This window comes from Marmota marmota, unplaced genomic scaffold (genome assembly GCF_001458135.2).
Source record: "Marmota marmota marmota unplaced genomic scaffold, marMar, whole genome shotgun sequence".
In the NCBI taxonomy this organism is placed as follows: Eukaryota; Metazoa; Chordata; class Mammalia; order Rodentia; family Sciuridae; genus Marmota; species Marmota marmota.
Genome location: NW_026000229.1, coordinates 27,185,152 through 27,205,041, shown reverse-complemented (window position 1 = coordinate 27,205,041; position 19,890 = coordinate 27,185,152). Strand labels below are relative to the sequence as shown.

General features: G+C 40.0%; 1 protein-coding gene and 1 pseudogene across 2 annotated transcripts in view; both read right to left on the bottom strand.

Moving 5' to 3' along the window:
- Onecut1 (one cut homeobox 1) overlaps positions 1-19,890 on the bottom strand; it is a 39,444-nt gene that overhangs the window by 10,810 nt on the left and 8,744 nt on the right. The window contains exon 2 of one of the 2 annotated variants that reach the window (XM_048793703.1): positions 11,311-11,381. The exons of the other annotated variant lie outside the window; for it this stretch is intronic. Coding sequence (XP_048649660.1) covers positions 11,314-11,381 — 68 coding nt within the window. The 3' untranslated portion in view covers positions 11,311-11,313. The remainder of the gene's footprint in view (positions 1-11,310; positions 11,382-19,890) is intronic. 2 annotated transcript variants of the gene reach the window in all.
- Positions 7,100-11,300, bottom strand: LOC125613388 (annotated as a pseudogene).

Sequence of the window (19,890 nt, the reverse complement as noted above, 5' to 3'; positions counted from 1 at the left end):
TTTTTTTTTTTTTTTTTTTTTTTTTTTTTTTTTTTTTTTTTTTTTTTTTTTTTTTTTTGCAGAGAACATTGACTAATGTATTATATGGTACTAAGGCTGGGGGACTCAGTTTGGAAGTTCCTGTCCTATGATCTCAAGCACTGTAGCTACTACAATGCCAAAACCTGGAAAGCAAGATTTTGTTGGAGCAGGGACCTGGCTGACTAGTTTTCAGTTTCCAGGCCATCCTAAATAGTGCAGGTAGAAGAGAAACTTACAGCCCATGTGGGGATTGAGGGTTGTGTCTATGAATAAATGGATGCAGTTATATCTGGAGAGAACTCTGCAGAAGTTGGAGAGAAGGCAGAGATAGCAGTAGAGTGGAGAATCGACTAAACCTTGTTGAGGATTCCCTGTGACCAGAGGAGGTGAGGAAGAGCAACCTATAGAAATGAAGTCATACTTCTAGAAGCTTTCACAGGACTGTAACTGTTAGAACCTTTGAGAGCATATGAATGGCATTCATGTTTTGGAATGTTTGAGGAATGCATTTTGGGGTAGAGATTATCCATCATAAGGGAGAAAGCCATCAACTGGAGGTTGGAGGGTCTACACACATGTGCGGGGTGGAGAGATAAAGAGTAAAGTGAAAGTGGGAAAGAACAAGCACTGATGCTGAGGGAATAGCAATGCAAGTATTTTAGGTGACAGTAGTGTTTTCTGTATGGATATATAGTTTCCATTAAAAAGAGAGAAATATTTATCATAGAACTGGATTTACTGTGAAAGGTAGTACCGAAGATGAAGAAGATCCATCATGAATCACCTCCATGAAGGTGGGCAAGCAGGTATATTTGAAAGATTCAGCGGCCAATTATAGTGGCAGTGTCTCAGACAGACAGGTGATTTTTGATCTCTATGTGTAAGGTCGCCTCCCATTGCAAGTGCCATGAAGCAGGATGAAGCAGACCTGGAAGATGGTAAAAGTCAGAGAATGTGCCCAACAGAAGTAAAAGGTGATAATAAAGAAAAAAAAATTTAAAAAAGAGCATGAGGACATGGGCAAGGACAGAAGCTTCTATTTCAGGCATGCCTGGGGTCTTGCTCTGCCTATAATACGCAAGGCAGAACCAAGTGTGTTTCAAGAAATGGATGCAGTTATGTTTAGGGGATGAATCTGCAGGATATTAAAAGGTACTCTGTGAACAATGAGTTATGAGGTCAAATCAGTTAATAATTACACAAGCTTCTTTAATGCAGGACTTCTCAGAGCCCTTGATATGGAAGTGTTGTACACCAACATTTTCTATCATATGGGATCCCCCTAATAATCCAGGAACTCTTTTTTTCAGGGCATTTCTCTCAGAAATAGCATTCCTTTGAAGAGTGTTTCTCAAAGTATGATGGGCAGATCCATGCTGGTCTGCAAACTGTTACTGACCTACAACAAGATTGGTGCAGAAAATGGAGAATAGTTAGAAATGTTTACGGAAGCTTGACACTGTGCAACATTCAAGTGGTTATTTTTCTACTAATACATTTTTATTGTATTGTCAGAACTACTGGTCTGGGACAGATGAAAATTAGAAAACAAACCAACAAACAATTAGTTCCTTACAACCTGGAGTTTAAGAGGCCCTATCTTAGGACATACTTCATAATATGGTATGTAATAACATTCCAGAATCAGACGCCAGTCAAACATTTTTTTATCTGAATGCTTTCATATTTATAAAGTACAAAAGGCAAAGGGAAGCTCTGTAATTCCACAATAGTTTTAGCTAAGCATATGTACTTCAACTTATGTCCATTTTCCTAATGTAATTCTACAAAGTCCCTTACAACATCTAAAGTGTTGACAGTTCAAGAATTTGTTAGGGATATCTGAGCACAGATGTATTGGCCAGGAAGATGGCAAGGTGAGATGGATTTATAATACAACTTCTTAGATGAACCTGGATTCAGAAGACATAGCAGCCAGCTCTGAGGCCACTGATAGAAGCATGATCTTGGGGGCTGAGGATATGGTTTAGTGGTAGGGCACTTGCCTAACACGCTCAAAGTCCTGGGTTCACCTGGATTCAATCCCTAGCATCACCAAAAAAAAAAAAAAAAAGTTTTTATTGGGTATTGTGGTGCCTTCCTATAATCCCGGAGACTCAGGAGGCCCTGAATTCAATCCCTGGTATAAAAAAAAAAAGGTGTGATCTTGGGCAATTCCCTCATCTTCTTTGAGCTTAATGTCCCCAGTTGCAAAATGAAGGATAATAGCTTTCTTACACTTCTCAGGATGGTAATAAGCATTAAGTAAGATAATACATGTTGGATGGATTAAAACCATTAACCCTTAAGGAGTACTGTAGATTCTTCTTCCTTCTTTTGTTAAAATACAAGTATGAATACTGGACTTACACATTAGGCATGAGTCTTTGATCTGACTCTAACCTTTGGTATGAACTTGTAGAAATCCTTCAATCTCTTTTTCTGCAGATGTCTTTAAATAAGCAGGCAGTATTCTAGGACCCCTGTGGGTTCTAAAGCTCTTATGCACAGCTGTGGTGTCTCTTGTTTTCCAAAATCTATTACCTCAGTTAAACAACGTCCAAGGTAACCTTTCTCTCTTTTGCAACATACAGCTTCTATGTTGACTTTTCATTGTATCATGCCCATCCTTCATGATTTCTCAAAGAGTAACTATTTTGCAATCAGCTGGTACTGTAAATAATCCAAACCCATGTTCATCTGAACAAAGGTGGCAAAACATAAACTCACAGACCTACGGTTGCTTCCATCTGATGAACTTTAGACAATAAAGTAATAACAACTGCCATAGAGTCCAGTTAAGCCTTTGTCCTCCTAGGACTTGAGTCATTACACAACCGATGGATGGACTGGTTATTTTTACTGAGTTTCTACTTTTGCATTAAAATCGTAGAACAATTTAACATGCTTCCTGATGGTCTTGGTATATTTGTCCTAGGGTTGGCTGCTTCATACAGATGAGGGGGGCAGGTATAATCAGGTGTATGTCACTCTGTGCTCCCAGTCCATAGCGAGGGGGCATCATGGGAAAGTCTTGGTCTAGTTGTCTGAGGATTTGGGTTCTGCTCCTGGCTCTGTGGCTAATTAGTCAAATGACTGGGTTAAATCCTTGAATCAAGCTGGCTTCAGGTTTCTTAATAATAATAATAATAATAATAAAGGACTGGACTACATAACCATCTACATGACTTGATGCATGTCTACAACCTTCAGCACCAATTCAGGGGAAGTGGCAGACAGTGTGGACCCTGATTACTGTTGGTTTCTGAGTAATCATTGGACACCCTGAGAAGTGTGAGGTTTGCACTATTCTCTCGAAGGACAACTGGACAACCCCTCTGGTCCATGTCTTGTCTTTTGGCAGACTGTTCGTGTACCACTGCTTCAATCTTACTCCTGGAAGGCAGAGATAAGGCTGAGGTGGAACAGATGAAGATGAGAAAGGCTTTTGGTAAAGCACCTTCAGGAGAGGTAGGAAAGAAATGAGGTTTGTGTGCCTAGTGAACAATCATCAGGTCTTGTAAGATTAGAAAGCTGAAATTCATAAATGGAGTTATTTTTTTAAATTATTTTCTTTATAGTCTTTTTCCATATTTTTCATTGGTGCATTATTATCATACATAATAGTGGAAATCATTTGTGGGATTCATTGTTACATGTTCATACAATGGAGATATTCTTTTTTTTTTTTTTTTTAAGTACTTGGGATTAAACCCAGGGACTGAGCTACATTCCTCAGAGGGAGGAGGATGACAAGTTCAAGGTCGGCCTTAGTAATTTAAGGAGTCCCTATCTCAAAAAGTGTGTGTGTGTGTGTGTGGGGGGGTGGGGTCTGGGGATACAGCTCAGTGGTAGAGCACCCCTGGGTTCAATCCCCAGCACTGAGAAGCAAAACAAAGTAGTAGCTGAGCAGGCACAGGAGGTGAGCCCTCAGCCGACTGCCACTGGGAAAGAGTCCCTTCTGGCCTGTTTCAAGGACAATAGCTGGTTGGTGTTGATGTTCAGTGAGCCCCCAAAGACCCTCTCTTATGGGCCACAGATGTTTCTCAAAGTAAACTCCAGGAGACAACTCAGGTGGACGAGCAAGTGTGCAACAGATTTCATTAAACAAGACCAGGGTGGGGAGAGACTCCTAAGGAGAAATGATGGAAGTGACTGCAGCTTCGCCTGAGCACGTCTTCCAGGCTGGTACCCACCCATACTGTGGAGATTAAAGAGTTGGGCTATTGACTGGAACAGCCTCAGGATTATAGTTCAGCCTCCAGGCATTCTGGGTCAGAATGTTATCTGCCTTGCCTGGAGTTCTTTTGCTGTGCTGTGTACATATTTACAAGCAGAACCTCCAACTGTTTTAGGAACAAGGCAGGTTTTAAGTGGCAAACTGCAGGGTGCGGCATAACATGTGGTTTGAAAGGCCACACTAGCGAGTTCTCACTGATATGGCCAAGGACAGCCTTGGCGTGGGAAGAAAACTTCTGCACAGATTGTCTGGAAACTGATGTCCAGCATAGGGAGGTGGAGCCAACACACTCTGCTGGACACAAGCTACGTTGGCTATGTGTCTGTGTACGTGGGGGTAGCTAGAACAACTATGGAAACTTCTGGACATGCATATGAAAAGCCTAATACAAACACTCAGCAGATTTTCCCAGCAAAGAATTATCATCATAACTCACACTGTATTTTGTTTTTCAGTGCTAAAACACCTCCAAAAAAACTTCATGTGTGACTTTACAAAACTCAGGTGAGGTATAAAATGGGTATTCCCTTTTTTGTAGATAAAAGACTATTGGAGAGGTCAGGTGACTTGCCTGTGGGAACAAAGCTGATGAGTGGGGAACATGGGCCTTCAACTTCACTGTGCCTTGGGCGTTGAGGTGAGTGTGGTGGACACATCTCGAGAACCTTCCCAGGATGGTAAGATGGCAGGAGCATATGAAGTAGAGCCTAGGGAACCCCAGGTGAACTGTTGGCCAGTCAGGCAGCAGGCCAGTAGTCAGCCAGACCTGTCTCCAGGTAGCTGAAATGTCTGCACTTTATCCATTCAATGAAGTAGTCTGGATGGAAGTTGAGATGGAGGCAGTTTGGGCAACATAGTGGGCAGCACCTCCATGCTGGCCAGGGAGAGGGACCTGAGTCAGGAGGGGGCTAGAGAGCATAGATCAGCTGACTCAGTGTGGAAGAAGAACAATGGGGCATAGAGGGCTTTGGCTAAAGTCAACAGAGGTAAGTCTGCTCCATCCATTCAGGTGGGAATGGTCATCCAAACTTCCCACCACTACCCTGCCCCTTGTTGCTTTTTGAAAAGATCTATCCAGGACAGGCACCTGCCATCCCATGTTTGCTGCCTGAAGTCCTGCCAGAGTCAACGTATACAACACTTTGATCCATCTTTCTTCTCTAGGTAAAGCTCAGTGGTAGCCCAGGAGAGGGGGGCCCCTGGACTGTGTAAAAAAGGTGGACCGCCAGGAGGGATGGAACAGGACCCCCCCATCCCTGTGCTAAGCCCCATATGTGAAAGGCCATGCATGGCCTCATAATAACGATTATTATCTCTAATTGACAAAAGAGCAGCCTGAGGCTCAGTGAGGGTGAGGGCCTGGGCCAAGGTCACCCCAATGATCTTGGTGGAGCTGAGGTTTGAATCAATATAGGAACCAGTGATATTACTAGAGGTACCAGGAGGTGTGGCTCCAGTGAGCCCTCAGGCACAGACTGGGGAAAGCAGAGAACACAGGGCCCTTTTTGTGTGATTCTAGGATATCTTAGCTCATTTCTCCCACCAAACTGTCTTTCCTCATTTGTTCTGTTTTCCTGCTTGCACAGGCTGGGAATCCCTGTTGAGTGAATGCATTTCACATTCCAAATACACTGGTCTTGTTCTCTTGCTGGCTATTTTAGCCCCAAAACACACCTTTCCTGAGCATAGGCTCAAGGATTTCTACACTTGGCAGGAAGAGACACCTACTGACCTGAACCTTCCTGCCAAAGTGTTCTCTCTCTGTTGCAGCTTCATAGCTGCTGGTGGGAAGAGAGGGCAGGGCCTTGTACCTGATTGTTTAGTTGGCAGCAAAGGGGAGTATGGTTCTTTTCCAAAAGTTTGGCTCAAGAATTTTGATTTTTAGATTAAAAAAATGAATTTTGATATCTAAATTCCAAAACTTCTCCTCCCTCCTTTATTTAAGAAATTTTTTAAAATTTTAAGATTTTATTTATTTATTTGTTTAGTTTTGGTGCTGGGGACTGAACCTAGGGGTGCTCTACCACTGAGCTACATCACCCAGGCCTTTGTTTCTATTTTATTTTGAGACATGGTCTCACTGCATTACAGAGGGCCTCGCTGAGTTGCTGAGGCTTGCCTCAAACTGTCAATCCTCCTGCCTCAGCCTCCTGAGTTGCTGGAATTACAGGCATGTGCCACTGTGTCCAGTTAAATTTCTAAACTTCTGTTAATGCCTGAACTACTATAATTTTTTTAACCTCTATTTAATTTATTTCTTTTTATGTGGTGCTAAGGATTGAACCCAGTGCCTCATGGGTACTATACAAGCATTCTACCGCTGAGCCACAACCTTAGCCCCCCACTATAGTTTTGATACATCAGTGTTCCTTATTTTTAAAAAGGCCCTCAGTAGTTTGGAACCCAATAATTGGAAATATATGATATGGATCTCCTGGTTATGATGCTTATATGACAAAACAACCAAAATGGACAAATTACATGCTTGACAAATTACATGCTTATTATGCATTTTTATCTCATATAGGCCTATTGTGAATTAAAGTATAATGGTTCCACTTCTATAATTAATAGCTGCACATATTACTTTATAATATTTGTAGCAACTTAAAGTCATAAAATAGTATTCCTTTAAAAATAATCTACTAACCAGGTGTGGTGGCGCATGCCTGTAATCCTAGTGGCTTGGGAGGCTGAGACAGGAGGATCGTGAATTCAAATTAGCTTCAGCAAAAAGTGAGGTGCTAAGCAACTCAGGGAGACTCTGTTTCTAAATAAAATATGAAATAGGGCTGGGGGTGTGGCTCAGAGGTCAAGTGCCCCTGAATTCAATCCCCAGTACCAAATACATACATATATACATACATACATAGTAAATAAATAAAAATAATCTACAACTTTACTTTTCACTAAGGTATCAGATATTTTCCACAATTAATTTCAAATTAATGAAGTTTGCCTTGTTTGCAGTTCTGGAATTTGTCTCTAGAATCAAATTGCAAATGCTAAGCTGCCAATAACATTTATTATACAATAAGCTTCTCAAGGGCCTCCCAAAAGCCCCAGAAGAAAGCTCTATTACTGCTCTATTCAAGGACCTTGACACTCTTACCTCAACAACCTTACCCATCTCACTCCCCATTACTTGTCCATCTGCTACCCATCACTCCTGTTCCACTCTCAGAAGTCATTCCTAAACATTCGATGCACTTCATACTTTTAGTCCTTTATTCAAGCTGTTCCCTGCACTCAGAATGTCATTTCTTTTTTCTATACAAAAAGTTACCTATGTAATCAAGGCCAAGATCAAGCATGGAGCACCAGAAGGCTTAGGTTCCCTGCCTGTTGTCTTCCTTACTAAAATGGGTAGTGATTGGTTCATGTGCCTTAGTTTAATATAGAGGAGAAAAGGATTAGATTTATGGATGACAGCATGTATCCACAGAGTCTGTGCAGTAGAAATCATAATAACATATTAATGAGATGATCTTAGGGGGTTAGTCTTGAAGAAATTCAAATCCAAGGGATGAAAGACTCAAATAAAGAATGCTTTATAGTCAGGTGCAGTGACACATATCTATAATTCCATCAACTATCGAGGCTCAGGCAGAAAGATCAAAAGTTTGAGGCTAGCCTGGGCAACATAGACCCTCTCTCAAAACATTAAAAGGGCTGAGAATGTAGCTTTAGTGGTAGAGAGCCCCTAGATTCAATCCCCAGTACCACCAAAGAAAGAGAATGTTTTATAAATAAGGTGAAATGATATACTGCAAAGTCATTGGACACTTTGCTCTTTGAACCTCTGACTACTAGTGCTCTGGATCCCTGGTTGAGGATATCATTCTTTTCTCCTGGGCTTCAGGGCTAGCCTAGATTCTGCAGTGGGAGTCTGGAGGTATCCTGAGAAGTTCTTAGTCTTGGCTATGAACTAGAACCATCTAAGAAACACTATGAACACTGGTGCTTGGGACTCATCTCCAGAGACATTGATCTGTTTAGTCTACCAGAGGTCTAAACCTGGGGTTTTTGAAAGTTCTCTATGTAATTCTAGCTGAGAACCATTACTCTAAATCAGTGCTTCTCAAACTTGAATCACATGAACATCTTGTTAAGGTGAAATTCTGACTTAGTAGCTCAGGGTGGGGCCAGAGATTCTGAATGTCTAACCTGAACTAGGTGACACTGAGTTGCTGGTCCAGGGCTATGTGCTGGGGAACAAGGGCCTAGAATCCAGACTGTGAACTTTAATCAAGGTATGGTCCAGATACATCCACATTACCTAGGAGCAGGAGCAAGAAGGGGTGGCTTGTTCAAAATGCATATTTGGGAACCTTATCCTATACCTAATGAACTGGATTCTTTGAGAGTGTGATTTACAAATGAACATTTAAAATAAGCTTCCCAAGTAATGGAACCACTTGCTTTGAGGCCAATATTTTTTTCCAATTTTCAAATATTTATTATCAACTGTTTCAGTTGTTTGCTTACTCTTATTAAACTGATTTAAAACAAAACAAAACAAAAAAACCCAGACCAAGCAGAGCAATTCACAAGCACCATCATCAAGCAGACTGCAAATCTATCATTGTCACAGAGCAAGAGGACACTTAAAATCACCTTAAGAAAACAGCTTTTCTACAGGGGTACCCACATCCACTTGTCATTCCTGGACCTCACAGCCCCCTTTTAATTGTCTAAACCTTAACCCAGTTTCTTTTGATAGTCTGAAATATGGAATCACCAAGTGAGGTACCCCTTTAGAACCTGTTGAAAATAGATCAAACATGGAGATAGCCCAGATCCCTGATCTTAAATGTTAAAAATATTTTACATTAGTACATAGAATATTCTTAGATACATTCTGTTATACTCTAAAGAGCTTTAATTCCCCCTTGATAATGTCTTCCATTTCTTCTGAGACCTTTCCTTTATAATCTTCAGTTCTATTGCTTTTAACTTCTCCTGATACCCCAGTATACTCCAGTGGGGATGAGGGAGCATGCTCATAATTTGTCATCAGGTAGCTTTGATAGGTTCTTTCTTTTCCTTTTGAAGTTGAAGCTTTTAACTTCTATTACAACATGTATTCCACTTTTAATTCCTTCTTGCTCATTCAAAAAAATTAAATTGCTTTTGTTAATTTTCCATACTCTTCCCCAAACTTCATTGCCAGGACTTTGAAAAATGGTAGCTATACCTCCCTGCCACCTTTGACTTATTTTCCCTTGGAAATTGCCAAAGTCAAGCTTAAAATCCTTCAGATGGGCCATACAACAGAACAGGGCCAAGGGGTTTCAGAAGTGGATCCTCTCTCTCAGTTGGTTGCTGTCATAGGCAAAGAACAGAAAACTCATCCTTCTGGCCCACACTTTCCTCCCTTGCATCATGAGTTAGCCATGTCTCACCAGAGTCCTGTACCACCCTGTGGGGAGGGAAGCAGAGGTGCCAGGAGCCAGCAGAAACCTAGCCTGGCTGCTGGGGCAGACATCCCTGAGGCCAGTATTTTTAAACTTTCAAAGAATCATCCCATACACTTATCAAAAACAGAGACTGATGGAATCAGAATTTTATGAGAATTGTCTGGGAGTATGTGGTTCTAATGATAGCAGAAGTTGGGCAAGAACCAGAGAAGGGTCAGATATTATTGACTGTGAAGTTTTTTTTTTGTTTGTTTGTTTGGTTTTTGCTTTTGGTGCTGGAGATTGAACCCAGGGGCTCACAGGGCTATGAGCTTTTTAGCACTAACTGACATATCCTCCTTCATCTTGCCAAGTGCCTATAGCAGAGGGGAAGGAGATATGGGACTTGAAAGCATTCTCTTGGGTAAATAGAGTATTTCTGGCCCAGAGAAAGGAAGAACAGTGTTCCTGTGTCACCCCCTGATTATCCACCAGGCTGGCACCCATAAAAATATTTTTAAAATGCTGAATATTTTGATCTGTGCTTCTCAAACTTTTGCATGCCTTAGACTCACTTTGAGATCTTGTTGAAATATAGATTACTGGGCTCTATCCTACAGTTTCTAATTCAGTAGGATTTCTAACAAGCTGTCAAGTGATAAGTGGGGCATGTGTAGAGGGGAGGGGGTAAGAATTGCTAATGAATTTTATCTAAAAATGTTTGACCAGTTTGATTACTTTATGAGTACGTATGAAGCAATTTTGAAACTACTTAGATGTATTATAATACTGAGCATGTGAGTTTGTGTGTGAGAGAGATGGAAGTAGATTGTTGGGTATCAGGGTTCTCACTGTGGGGATATATTGCAATTGGAGGTGGAGGTACTTGTATAGGCTCATTATTTTAAAAAATCTGTACATAAGCATGTTTACATAAACATGCACAAGTGTGTTATGTATGCATAAGAGTGCATAAGTGCATATGTATATTTGTATCTATGTATATATTAATTGTATGTATATATTCGTCATGGTTTTGTCTGAGAGGGTGGAAAGACAGTCACCCTAACAGCCAGAAGCATACTCAGCATCAAGGTTTTCTCCATCTTTAATACCATACCTGATCAAAACAAGCCAGTGGCAGAGTAGATACGATTAGGACATTTTTTCTTTAATGCCAGAAAGCCAAAAAAAAAAAAAAAGTGGGAACATGTCACAAGGGCATAGGAGCCAGGTTAAAGGGATTCCCACCAGTCAATTCTGACACAATCTGAGCAACAAAATACTTAAGTACAACAATGAATTATAAACAATTGGGAGGAAAAATGCATGAGTCCACAACAGTAAATGGATAAGTGAGAGAGAAAGCAGGCTGTTACAACTCATTGCAGAAAGCCGAGGGCTGCCTGTCAAACAAAACAGGAGTGCTGGAAATGGAAAATAATTTTGGAACCATCAGAAAACAAATTGGATCATGCAAGAATCAACCAATGCTAGTCTATGGGGAATTTTGATAAGGAGTGGGATATTTGCATGGTCTAAAAGTTTTTCCCCACAAATTGCTTATTAGTTGTAAGGAATGGAAAAAATGTGTTATGATCACACAGTGGAGAAATTAGACAACACTTCAGGTGATTAAAATTAACTCACCAGTTAAGTGAGGGACAGACAGTTGGGGGCCTCCAGATGTGATCCTCTGAGAAGGATATACATGCAGCTTTCTGGATAAGAAAGCATAAGCTCAATGGAATCACCAGGAAACATCAGAAAAACACATTAACTAATTTATTAAAAACAAGGGGTTATGAAGACAAACAACAATAAGTGTTGGCGAGGATGTGGGGGAAAAGGTACACTCATACTTTGCTGGTGGGACTGCAAATTGTTGCAGCCAATATGGAAAGCAGTATGGAGATTTCTTGGAAGACTGGGAATGGAACCACCATTTGACCCAACTATTCCTCTCCTCGGTTTATACCCAAAGGGCTTAAAAACATCATACTACAGGGACACAGCCACAATAATGTTTATAGCAGCACAATTCACAATAGCTAAACTGTGGAACCAACCTAGATGCCCTTCAGTGGATGAATGGATAAAAAAAAATGTGGCATATATACACAACAAGATATTCCTCAGCAATAAAAGAGAATAAAATCATGGCATTTGCAGGTAAATAGATGGAGTTAGAGAAGATAATGCTAAATGAAGTTAGCTAATCCACCCCCGAAAAACAAATGCTGAGTGTTTTCTTTGATATAAGGAGGCTGATTCATAATGAGATAAGGAGAGGGAGCATGGGAGGAAAAGATGAACTCTAGATAGAGCAGAGGGGTTGGAGAGGAAGGGAGGGAGTATTGGGTTATAAATGATGGTGGAATGTGATGATTATTATTATCCAAGGTACATGTATGAAGACACAAATTGGTGTGAGTATACTTTGTATACAACCAGAGATATAAAAAATTGTGCTCTATATGTGTAATAAGAATTGTAATGCATTCTGCTGTCATATATAAATTAAAAAAACACAAGAGGTTGTATTCTTCAAACATGTCAATATTGTGACAAAGGACGATTGTAGGAATGTTTCATAATAAAAGAAGCACAACAAATATGATCACTAAAGCTGAGACTGGATCCTGCACTTGAGGAGAACAATGCTCAAAGGATATTATTGGGTCAACAGTGACTATGTAAGTGAATGTCCCTATTCTTAGGAAAAACACTCTTGAATATTTAGGGACAAGGGGCCATGATATATGTAACTTACCCTCATATGGTTGAGGAAAAAAAAATCTGTATATGAGAAAGAAAGAAAATCGTAAAGCAAATAGAGTAAAATGTTAACAATTGGTCAAGGTTTTTGTTGTTTTTGTTACCCAGGATTGGTACCAGGGGTACTTTACCAAGGTGGTACATTCCTGGCCCTTTTGATTTTTTTATTTAAGAGACAGGGTTTCACTAAGTTGCTTAGGGCCTCACTACATTGGCCTTGACCTCCCAAATAGCTGGGGTTACAGGCATGCACCACCCTGTTGGCTTCCATTTTCAACCCACCTAGACGGTGTTACCCTATGCCAGTTATTCAGACTGCAGTACCTTGCTGAGTTTGTAAACACATTTCTAGGGAGGAAATGTTCAGTCAAAAGAATTAAAGGGGGGCTGGGGTTGTGTCTCAGTGGTACGGCGCTTGCCTAGCATGCATGGGGCACTGGGTTCGATCCCCGGAACCACGTAAAAATAAAAAATAAAGGTATTATGTCCATCTACAACTAAAAAATTTTTAAAAAATTTAAAAAAAAGAATTAATGGAAGCAAGAACCATTCACTATTTTCCTTAGAAAGTTATAATGTGGGAGATGGAAGAGGCCCTTAATTGTTTTAAAAGAGGGTTACACATATATACACATGCTTACACACTTGAAACGCCATAGACTGTCTTCCAAGAATTCAAAAGAAACTGATCATGGATTTCCTTTAGGGGAGGAGGACTAGGTAACTATGGAATAGATTAGGAGAAAATATAGTTTTCTCTGTATATCTATTTATGTTTAACTTTTTTTGTTTGTTTGCTTTGGTTTTGATATTAGGAATTGAACCCAGGGATGCTTTACCACTGAGCAACATCCCTAGCCTTTTTTGTATTTTATTTTGAGGGTTTCTCCCTCTCCCTCAGGCTGGCCTCAAACTGTGATCCTCTTGAGTCACTGAGATTACAGGAGTGTGCTACTGCACCCAGCTGGGCTGTTTAACATTCTAAAAAAAGATGTGCATATAGCATATATTTAAATATAAATATCTTTTTAAAATTTTGGGCTTATGGGACAACCATAAAAAATAATTAGACTAGAGAAAGGCCTTTTTATGAAAATATCTTGTCTTTAGAATGCTTATCAAAGATGGGTTTGTGAAAACCAAGACTTGCCAACACTTGTCTGCCCACCAACAGGTCTGTGTTCATATCTCCTCTCCTATTGTCCTCAGTTACAGACAGAAGGCTCCTGATCTACTATTTACTGGGGATTACTTTGTTTCTCTAGCAGCAGGAATGGATTCAGATTAACTTTTTACCTTGGTTCTTCAAGACTCCTGTATGCCCAGGGCAGCAGTTGGCTGAGAGAAGAAGAACCATCTCAAAACTGGATCTGAGGGAGTGAACCCAGAATCTTCACCTCATTAGCATCATGCTCATATCACCTCTCATCCAGTGACAAGTTTGGGTAAAACACAGACAATCTGATTTGGTATCTCAAGTCTATACAGAGCCCGAAGAGCCCATCTATCTTAATAAGCAAGTTTGGAGAAGGCAGTCTCTTCCTAAAGTGTCTATCTTTATAGTTACATCAACATAGCCATTCTGTGGTTAAAGGTATATCCAAGCACCCAACTTCCCAAGCCAGGGCCACAGGAATCAGTTGCTCCTCCTTTTTCACTCTTCACAAGATCTTCTTGATTTTAATTTAGAAATAGCTTTCAAAACTTGCCCACCCATTTTTCTCTACCTTGGTTGACAGTGACATATGATCAGACCCTCCTTGCCATCCTTCCTAGCTTACTACTAGTTCCCTGATACTTCTACTCCTAGTACTTCCCACTCGGGCACACTTTCAAAAGCACAAATCTGACCATTTCCTGCATGACAGGTCACAGTTTCCTTTAGGTCCTGCTGTCATAGGCCAAAGGCCCTTGACTGCACAGACATACAAGGTCCTTTGTCATCCTTTTTAAGTTTTCTTTCCATTTCATTTTCTTTTGGCACAGCACTGTATTCCTACCTAGATCATGGCCCTCACCAGAGATATGGTCAGTATTTCCCCACATGCTTTTTCTCCAGGATGTGACACATCATTCCTCTTTTGTGCCCCAGGGCCTAGCACATGAGAAATATTTGGGCAAATGAAGAAACAGGGACCCTCTGAATGATGTAACATAGCCTTTGATGGTGCTTCTTAGACATTACATACAAAGAAATCTTCTGGGGCTCTTGTTAAAATACAAATTCAGACTCAGGAGGTCTGGCATAGAACCTAGTCTGCATTTCTGATAAGTTCCCAGGTGATGATGATGATGCTGGCCAGGGAGCCACACTTTGAGCAGCAAGGATATAGAACAGTAATAACTTTAGATGGAGGAGCATGGGGATCAATTATTTCTACAGGGATCTTGAAATTTTTAGTGAATTTTTTTATTTCAAAAAGATCAAAAGGCTGGGCACAGTGGTAATCCTTGAGACTCGGGAGGAAGAGGGAGGAGGATCTCAAGTTTGAGACGAGATTCTGCAACTTAGTGAGACTCTGTCTCAAAGTGAAATTTAATAAAAGACAGGAAGTGTCGCTCAGTGGCAGAGTGCCCCTGGGTTAAATCCCTAGTAACATATGCACACACACATACACAGAGATCAAAAAAAGTCAAAGATTTTATATACCCACCACTTAAACAGTGAGCTATGGAGATATAGGGTATTCTAGAAATGAGGGTAAAATAATTAAAAAGCATTTGCTTTTAAATTATTGTATTGATATTCTAATACTTAATTTGGAATCACATTAGATTTACCTGGGAAGCTTTTTAAACAACACATATTCTCCTTCATCTTTTCCACCAATCTGAATTTCTCCCTAGAGTAATATGAAACCCCCGGTCCATGGCTCCCACCACTGAAAACTACAGCCTTGGAGAAGGCTTTTGTTATTGATGGGACTATACAGTGTCACTCAGCTGTGCTGGGGAAGCAACAAACTTTCAGTTATATAGTAATTCATATACAAGAAATCTTCCTGGAAACCTCTTCCTCCATTTCTGACCCAAGTCTGACTCATCCTCTAGGTCTTCAAAATTGTCCCTTCATCATACTCAGCCCTCTCCTCCCTGGAACCATCCCCCAACACACACACATGATGTGAACTGACATCTGTCTCTTCCCACTAGACAAGTGTGTTGTACATTCCATCCCCAGTCCAGACCACAGAACCTGCTAGAATAAGTGCTCAAATGAATGAAGAAATCAACTCTTTTTTCTTTTATCTAACGAATTTCTTCTTTCACTTCTTAAACTCTGTCCACAATTGGCTACATAAAATTCCTTAGGAGAGGGCTGAGGTTGTGGCTCAGTGGTAAAGTGCCTGCCTGGCATGTGTGAGGCACTGAGTTTGATCCTCAGTACCACATAAAAATAAATAAATAAAATAAAGGTACTGTGTCCATCAATAACAAATAAATAAATAAACAAATAAACAAACAAACAAATAAATAAAATCCCTAGGAGAGCTAATATTTGGTATAGAGCTAAGACTTGCTTAAATGACAACACAAGATGTCTTGGTATCTGTTTGCTGTAAACTGTTTGGGTTGGGGGAGCCAGACAAAAATAATCTCTTCCTCCTCAATGTTCAAATTGAGTAATATTTATTGCTTACAAAACAATATACATCATGTTTGTAAGTTATGAAGCAGTAACAAAATGAACACTATGAATACACCACCCAACAGAACTAGAACGTCAGCTGCCTTGTGAAGCCACAAGCATGTCCTCTCCTCTTACCTCCTTGCATCCCCTCACCTGAGGCAAGCATTCTCCTGAATTTGTGGGTTTTTTAAAATTATTATTATTGTTATTATTTGGTGCTGGGGATGGAACCCAGGGCCTTGTGTAAGTCTGCACAAGTGCTCTCCCATTGAGCAACATTCCCAGCCCCATTTTTTTATAGCTTTATATGATTTATTATTTTTAAGTGGTGCTGAGGATGGACTCAGCACTAATGCCTCACATGTGCTAGGCAAGTGCTCCCATTTTTTTTTTTTTTTTTTTTTTTTGGTGCTGGGGATTGAACCCAGGGCCTTGTGTATGCGAGGCAAGCACTCTACCAATTTGTTTTTATTAAAACAGTTTTTTTAAATCACATATTTGTGCATCTCTAAACAGTAAGTGGTTTTGCCTTGCTTGCTTTTGATCTTTGTAAAACTGGTATTGTTCTGGTATGGTTTTCTATAGCTTACCTTTTTTTTTTTTTTTAATCAACATTGTTCCAAAGACTCATATACATTGTTATGTACAGCTCTGGCTCATTTATTTTTATAACAGCATATTATTGCACTACATGAGTCCATCATTATGTATTTATGCTTTCCTTGTTAGTGGACATTTAAGCTGTTTCCAGGTTTTTGGTCTTAACAACAATGCTCCTATGAACAGTCTTTTTAGGTTTCTAGGCATACTCATGAGTTTTTCCAAAACATATACAAAAGAATAGAATTGCTAGATATGTGCAGGTCCAGGGTTACAAGTGGATGCCAAATAATAATAATAATAATAATAATTATTATTATTATTATTATTATTATTTTGAGTTTCTGATGATCCCCATCCTCAATAACAGCTTGTTTTACCAGGACATGGAATCCCAAACTGGCACTTTTGAAGGCAGCATTCCTGACTGGATGGGCTATTTCCTTGGACCACCTGGCTGGAAAGCCTGGCCTGAGACTCCATTCATAAGGTTGGGCCCTGAGTCTCACACCTTGCTGGACCTTAATATTGGGACAGAGCACTAAATTGAGATAAGAGACCAGGGTGCCTACTGGACTTTGCTGTGGACACAGTAAAGAAGGCAATCCATCATAGAATGTGGGACCTGGCAGGAACCCTAAGGCCAAATACTTCATTTTACATTTAAGGAGACTAAAGCCCAGAAAGGTTAAGTTACTTGACAAGGTCTAAGAGTTAATTACTGCAAGAACCTTTCTCCAGGGCACTTGATTCCTAATCCAGAGTTGTTGTTTTTCATCCAGTAATTTAAGATGGTAATAACATGATCCAAAAAATTAACAATGATGCTAAATATTCAGATAACTAATTTGTTTTCAAAGTAGTTGTTTGATTAAGTAACTGATGAATTTGATAACTAGCTTTTTTGGCTTATGATGTAATATTCAATGAAATAAATAGTGCACAACTACGGTTTCAATATACAAATTAAACTACTACAAGACTCAGGTCTCTTGAGGAAAGGTATTCCTAATCATTCTTGCCCTTGGATTATCCCCCTGCCCCAAGGAAAACATTAGGCACCTCTTTAAGAAGCCATTTTTGTGAGAAAGGCAAACTTCAAATTCATTCATTACTTTATGATCACCCATAATTAAGCTATCCTAAGAGGCTGGGAACCATGGAGCTTATGGCAAAACAACATCAAAGAGTTGATGGTTTATAATCCAAAGCCTCTTTCCACAGGAAGGTAGAAAAATATTGAACAGAGAGCAATTTGCTGTAGAGGTACTTAGCACTCTTCAGAGCATGTATAATAATCAAATGTAGCATAATTGTGTGCAATAGGAGTCTGTCCCCATCCATCAAAGGCAGTAAAAATGGAATTGAGAGGCAAAGAAGGACAGCTTAATAACAGGAAAGGTGCTTGTGTAAAGGAAAGTGGCTTCCAAAGCCTGTAGTGGAAATGTCCATTCTTTTTACTTTAGGAATTCTCTTCTCCACTCCTAACCATTTGCCATGCACCCTGCCATCCAAAGAATCCATTTACCATTTAAAAATAATTTTTGTTTTTCATTTAACAACATCTGCAGATTGATAACAAGAGCTTTCTGTGAGGTATCCTCCTTTTTATGTCAGGAGGGTTTTATTACTTCAGGGTGGAGGGCTTGGAGGGAAAGAACCTCAAGTAATTTTGCCTCAGGAATGCTGACCAAATGGTATTGAGATACTTCTAGTTCAAGTTTTCCTCCTAGCAGTCATTTTAATCAGCACTTCCCGTATTTAATGAGCTTGTAGTGCCATTACATAATCACCCAGCTCACTGGATTAATGATGAAAAGAGGAACTGATTTTTTCAGTTGCATCATTTGAAGTAAATGTTAACTTTCTTTCTGAGTCCTTAGTTACCCTAACCGCATTAGTGTGACAAATATGTCTTTGTCTAGCATAAGTAATTAGAATTTAATCACTTTAACTGCATCTTAATTACCCCAAATGAATTGGAAGGACATTTAATAGCAAAGATTAAATTGCCTTAATGAACGATTTTTGTGACTCCATCAATACTTGAATCACGTTAGCCACTCCTCTCACCACTCCAGTCGAGGAACCGGCAGTGAGCACAGAGGTCACTAGGTGGCGCACTTCTCTCGTTTGTTTATTTAATTTCCCTATTGATCTGTTTTAGAAGACAACAGGAAGGAAAGCGAAAAGCACATAGTTTATTGTGTTCTTCTGATAACCTCTCTTTGGGACTATGAGATCATCACCAGATGTGAAAACGAAAGGAGTGATTTCAGAAACTGTCGATTCTGAGTACCCTATGGCATATGCAAAGAAAGATGAGAAACACATGGGTGACTGGAAGCACGCAGGGTTTGAAGGAAACTGTAAGTTGCCCTCTGGACAATTGCCAACATATAATCAGAGTTTTAATCAATTGATTATTTTGTATGTATGCAGAGTCCTAAAATATGAGTAACAGTCAAGCTTTGGAACTGAAAGGCAGGCACTGATGTGGAGCCAAGAAATGTAATTGCTGCCCAAGTGCAGATTAGAATACCGATGCTTGAAAATATGGAAGGATCTGGGCCCTTGGGGCCTCCTCCAGGCATGGGTCTCAAGGGGCCAGCCCTACCCACAGAGCACATCTAATGAGATGGATCTTGCCCATCAATAATTGTTTAAGTGAACAAATGGATAGAGACTTGGGTTCCATGTATAGCTCTGTTACTGCCTTGCATTCCCCCTGGCTGCTTCTTCAAAGGAGAGCAATAAAAAATCTCTTTTAAAAGTCTTGAGTAAAAATGAAAGAAGTTTCCATAAGTAACACTCTTTGAGAGTCCCAGAGGGAAAATACATTCTCTCTAATTTCAAGAATTTTATTATGCACAGACTTCCCATTGGGTGTTTATGACCATGAATCAGACATTTCCACACTCTAGGTCCACTGACCTGGTGGACCTGAACCCACAACAGAATCATGAGGTAGAGGATAAAAGAGTTATGGGTTTTGAATTGGGAATGCTGAGTTTAGGGCATCAGTGTTTTCCAGTTGTGTTAGTACAGGTAAAATTATTTAACATCCATAAAGAAAGCAACAGGGAAAATCATGGTAACCACATAGACTACTGGTTCCAAAACTTCCCTGCACATTAAAATCACCGGAAAGCTCTTAAAAATGCCAATATCCCAATGCCTCATTATGCAGGGAGTACTGGTATATATATATATATATATAT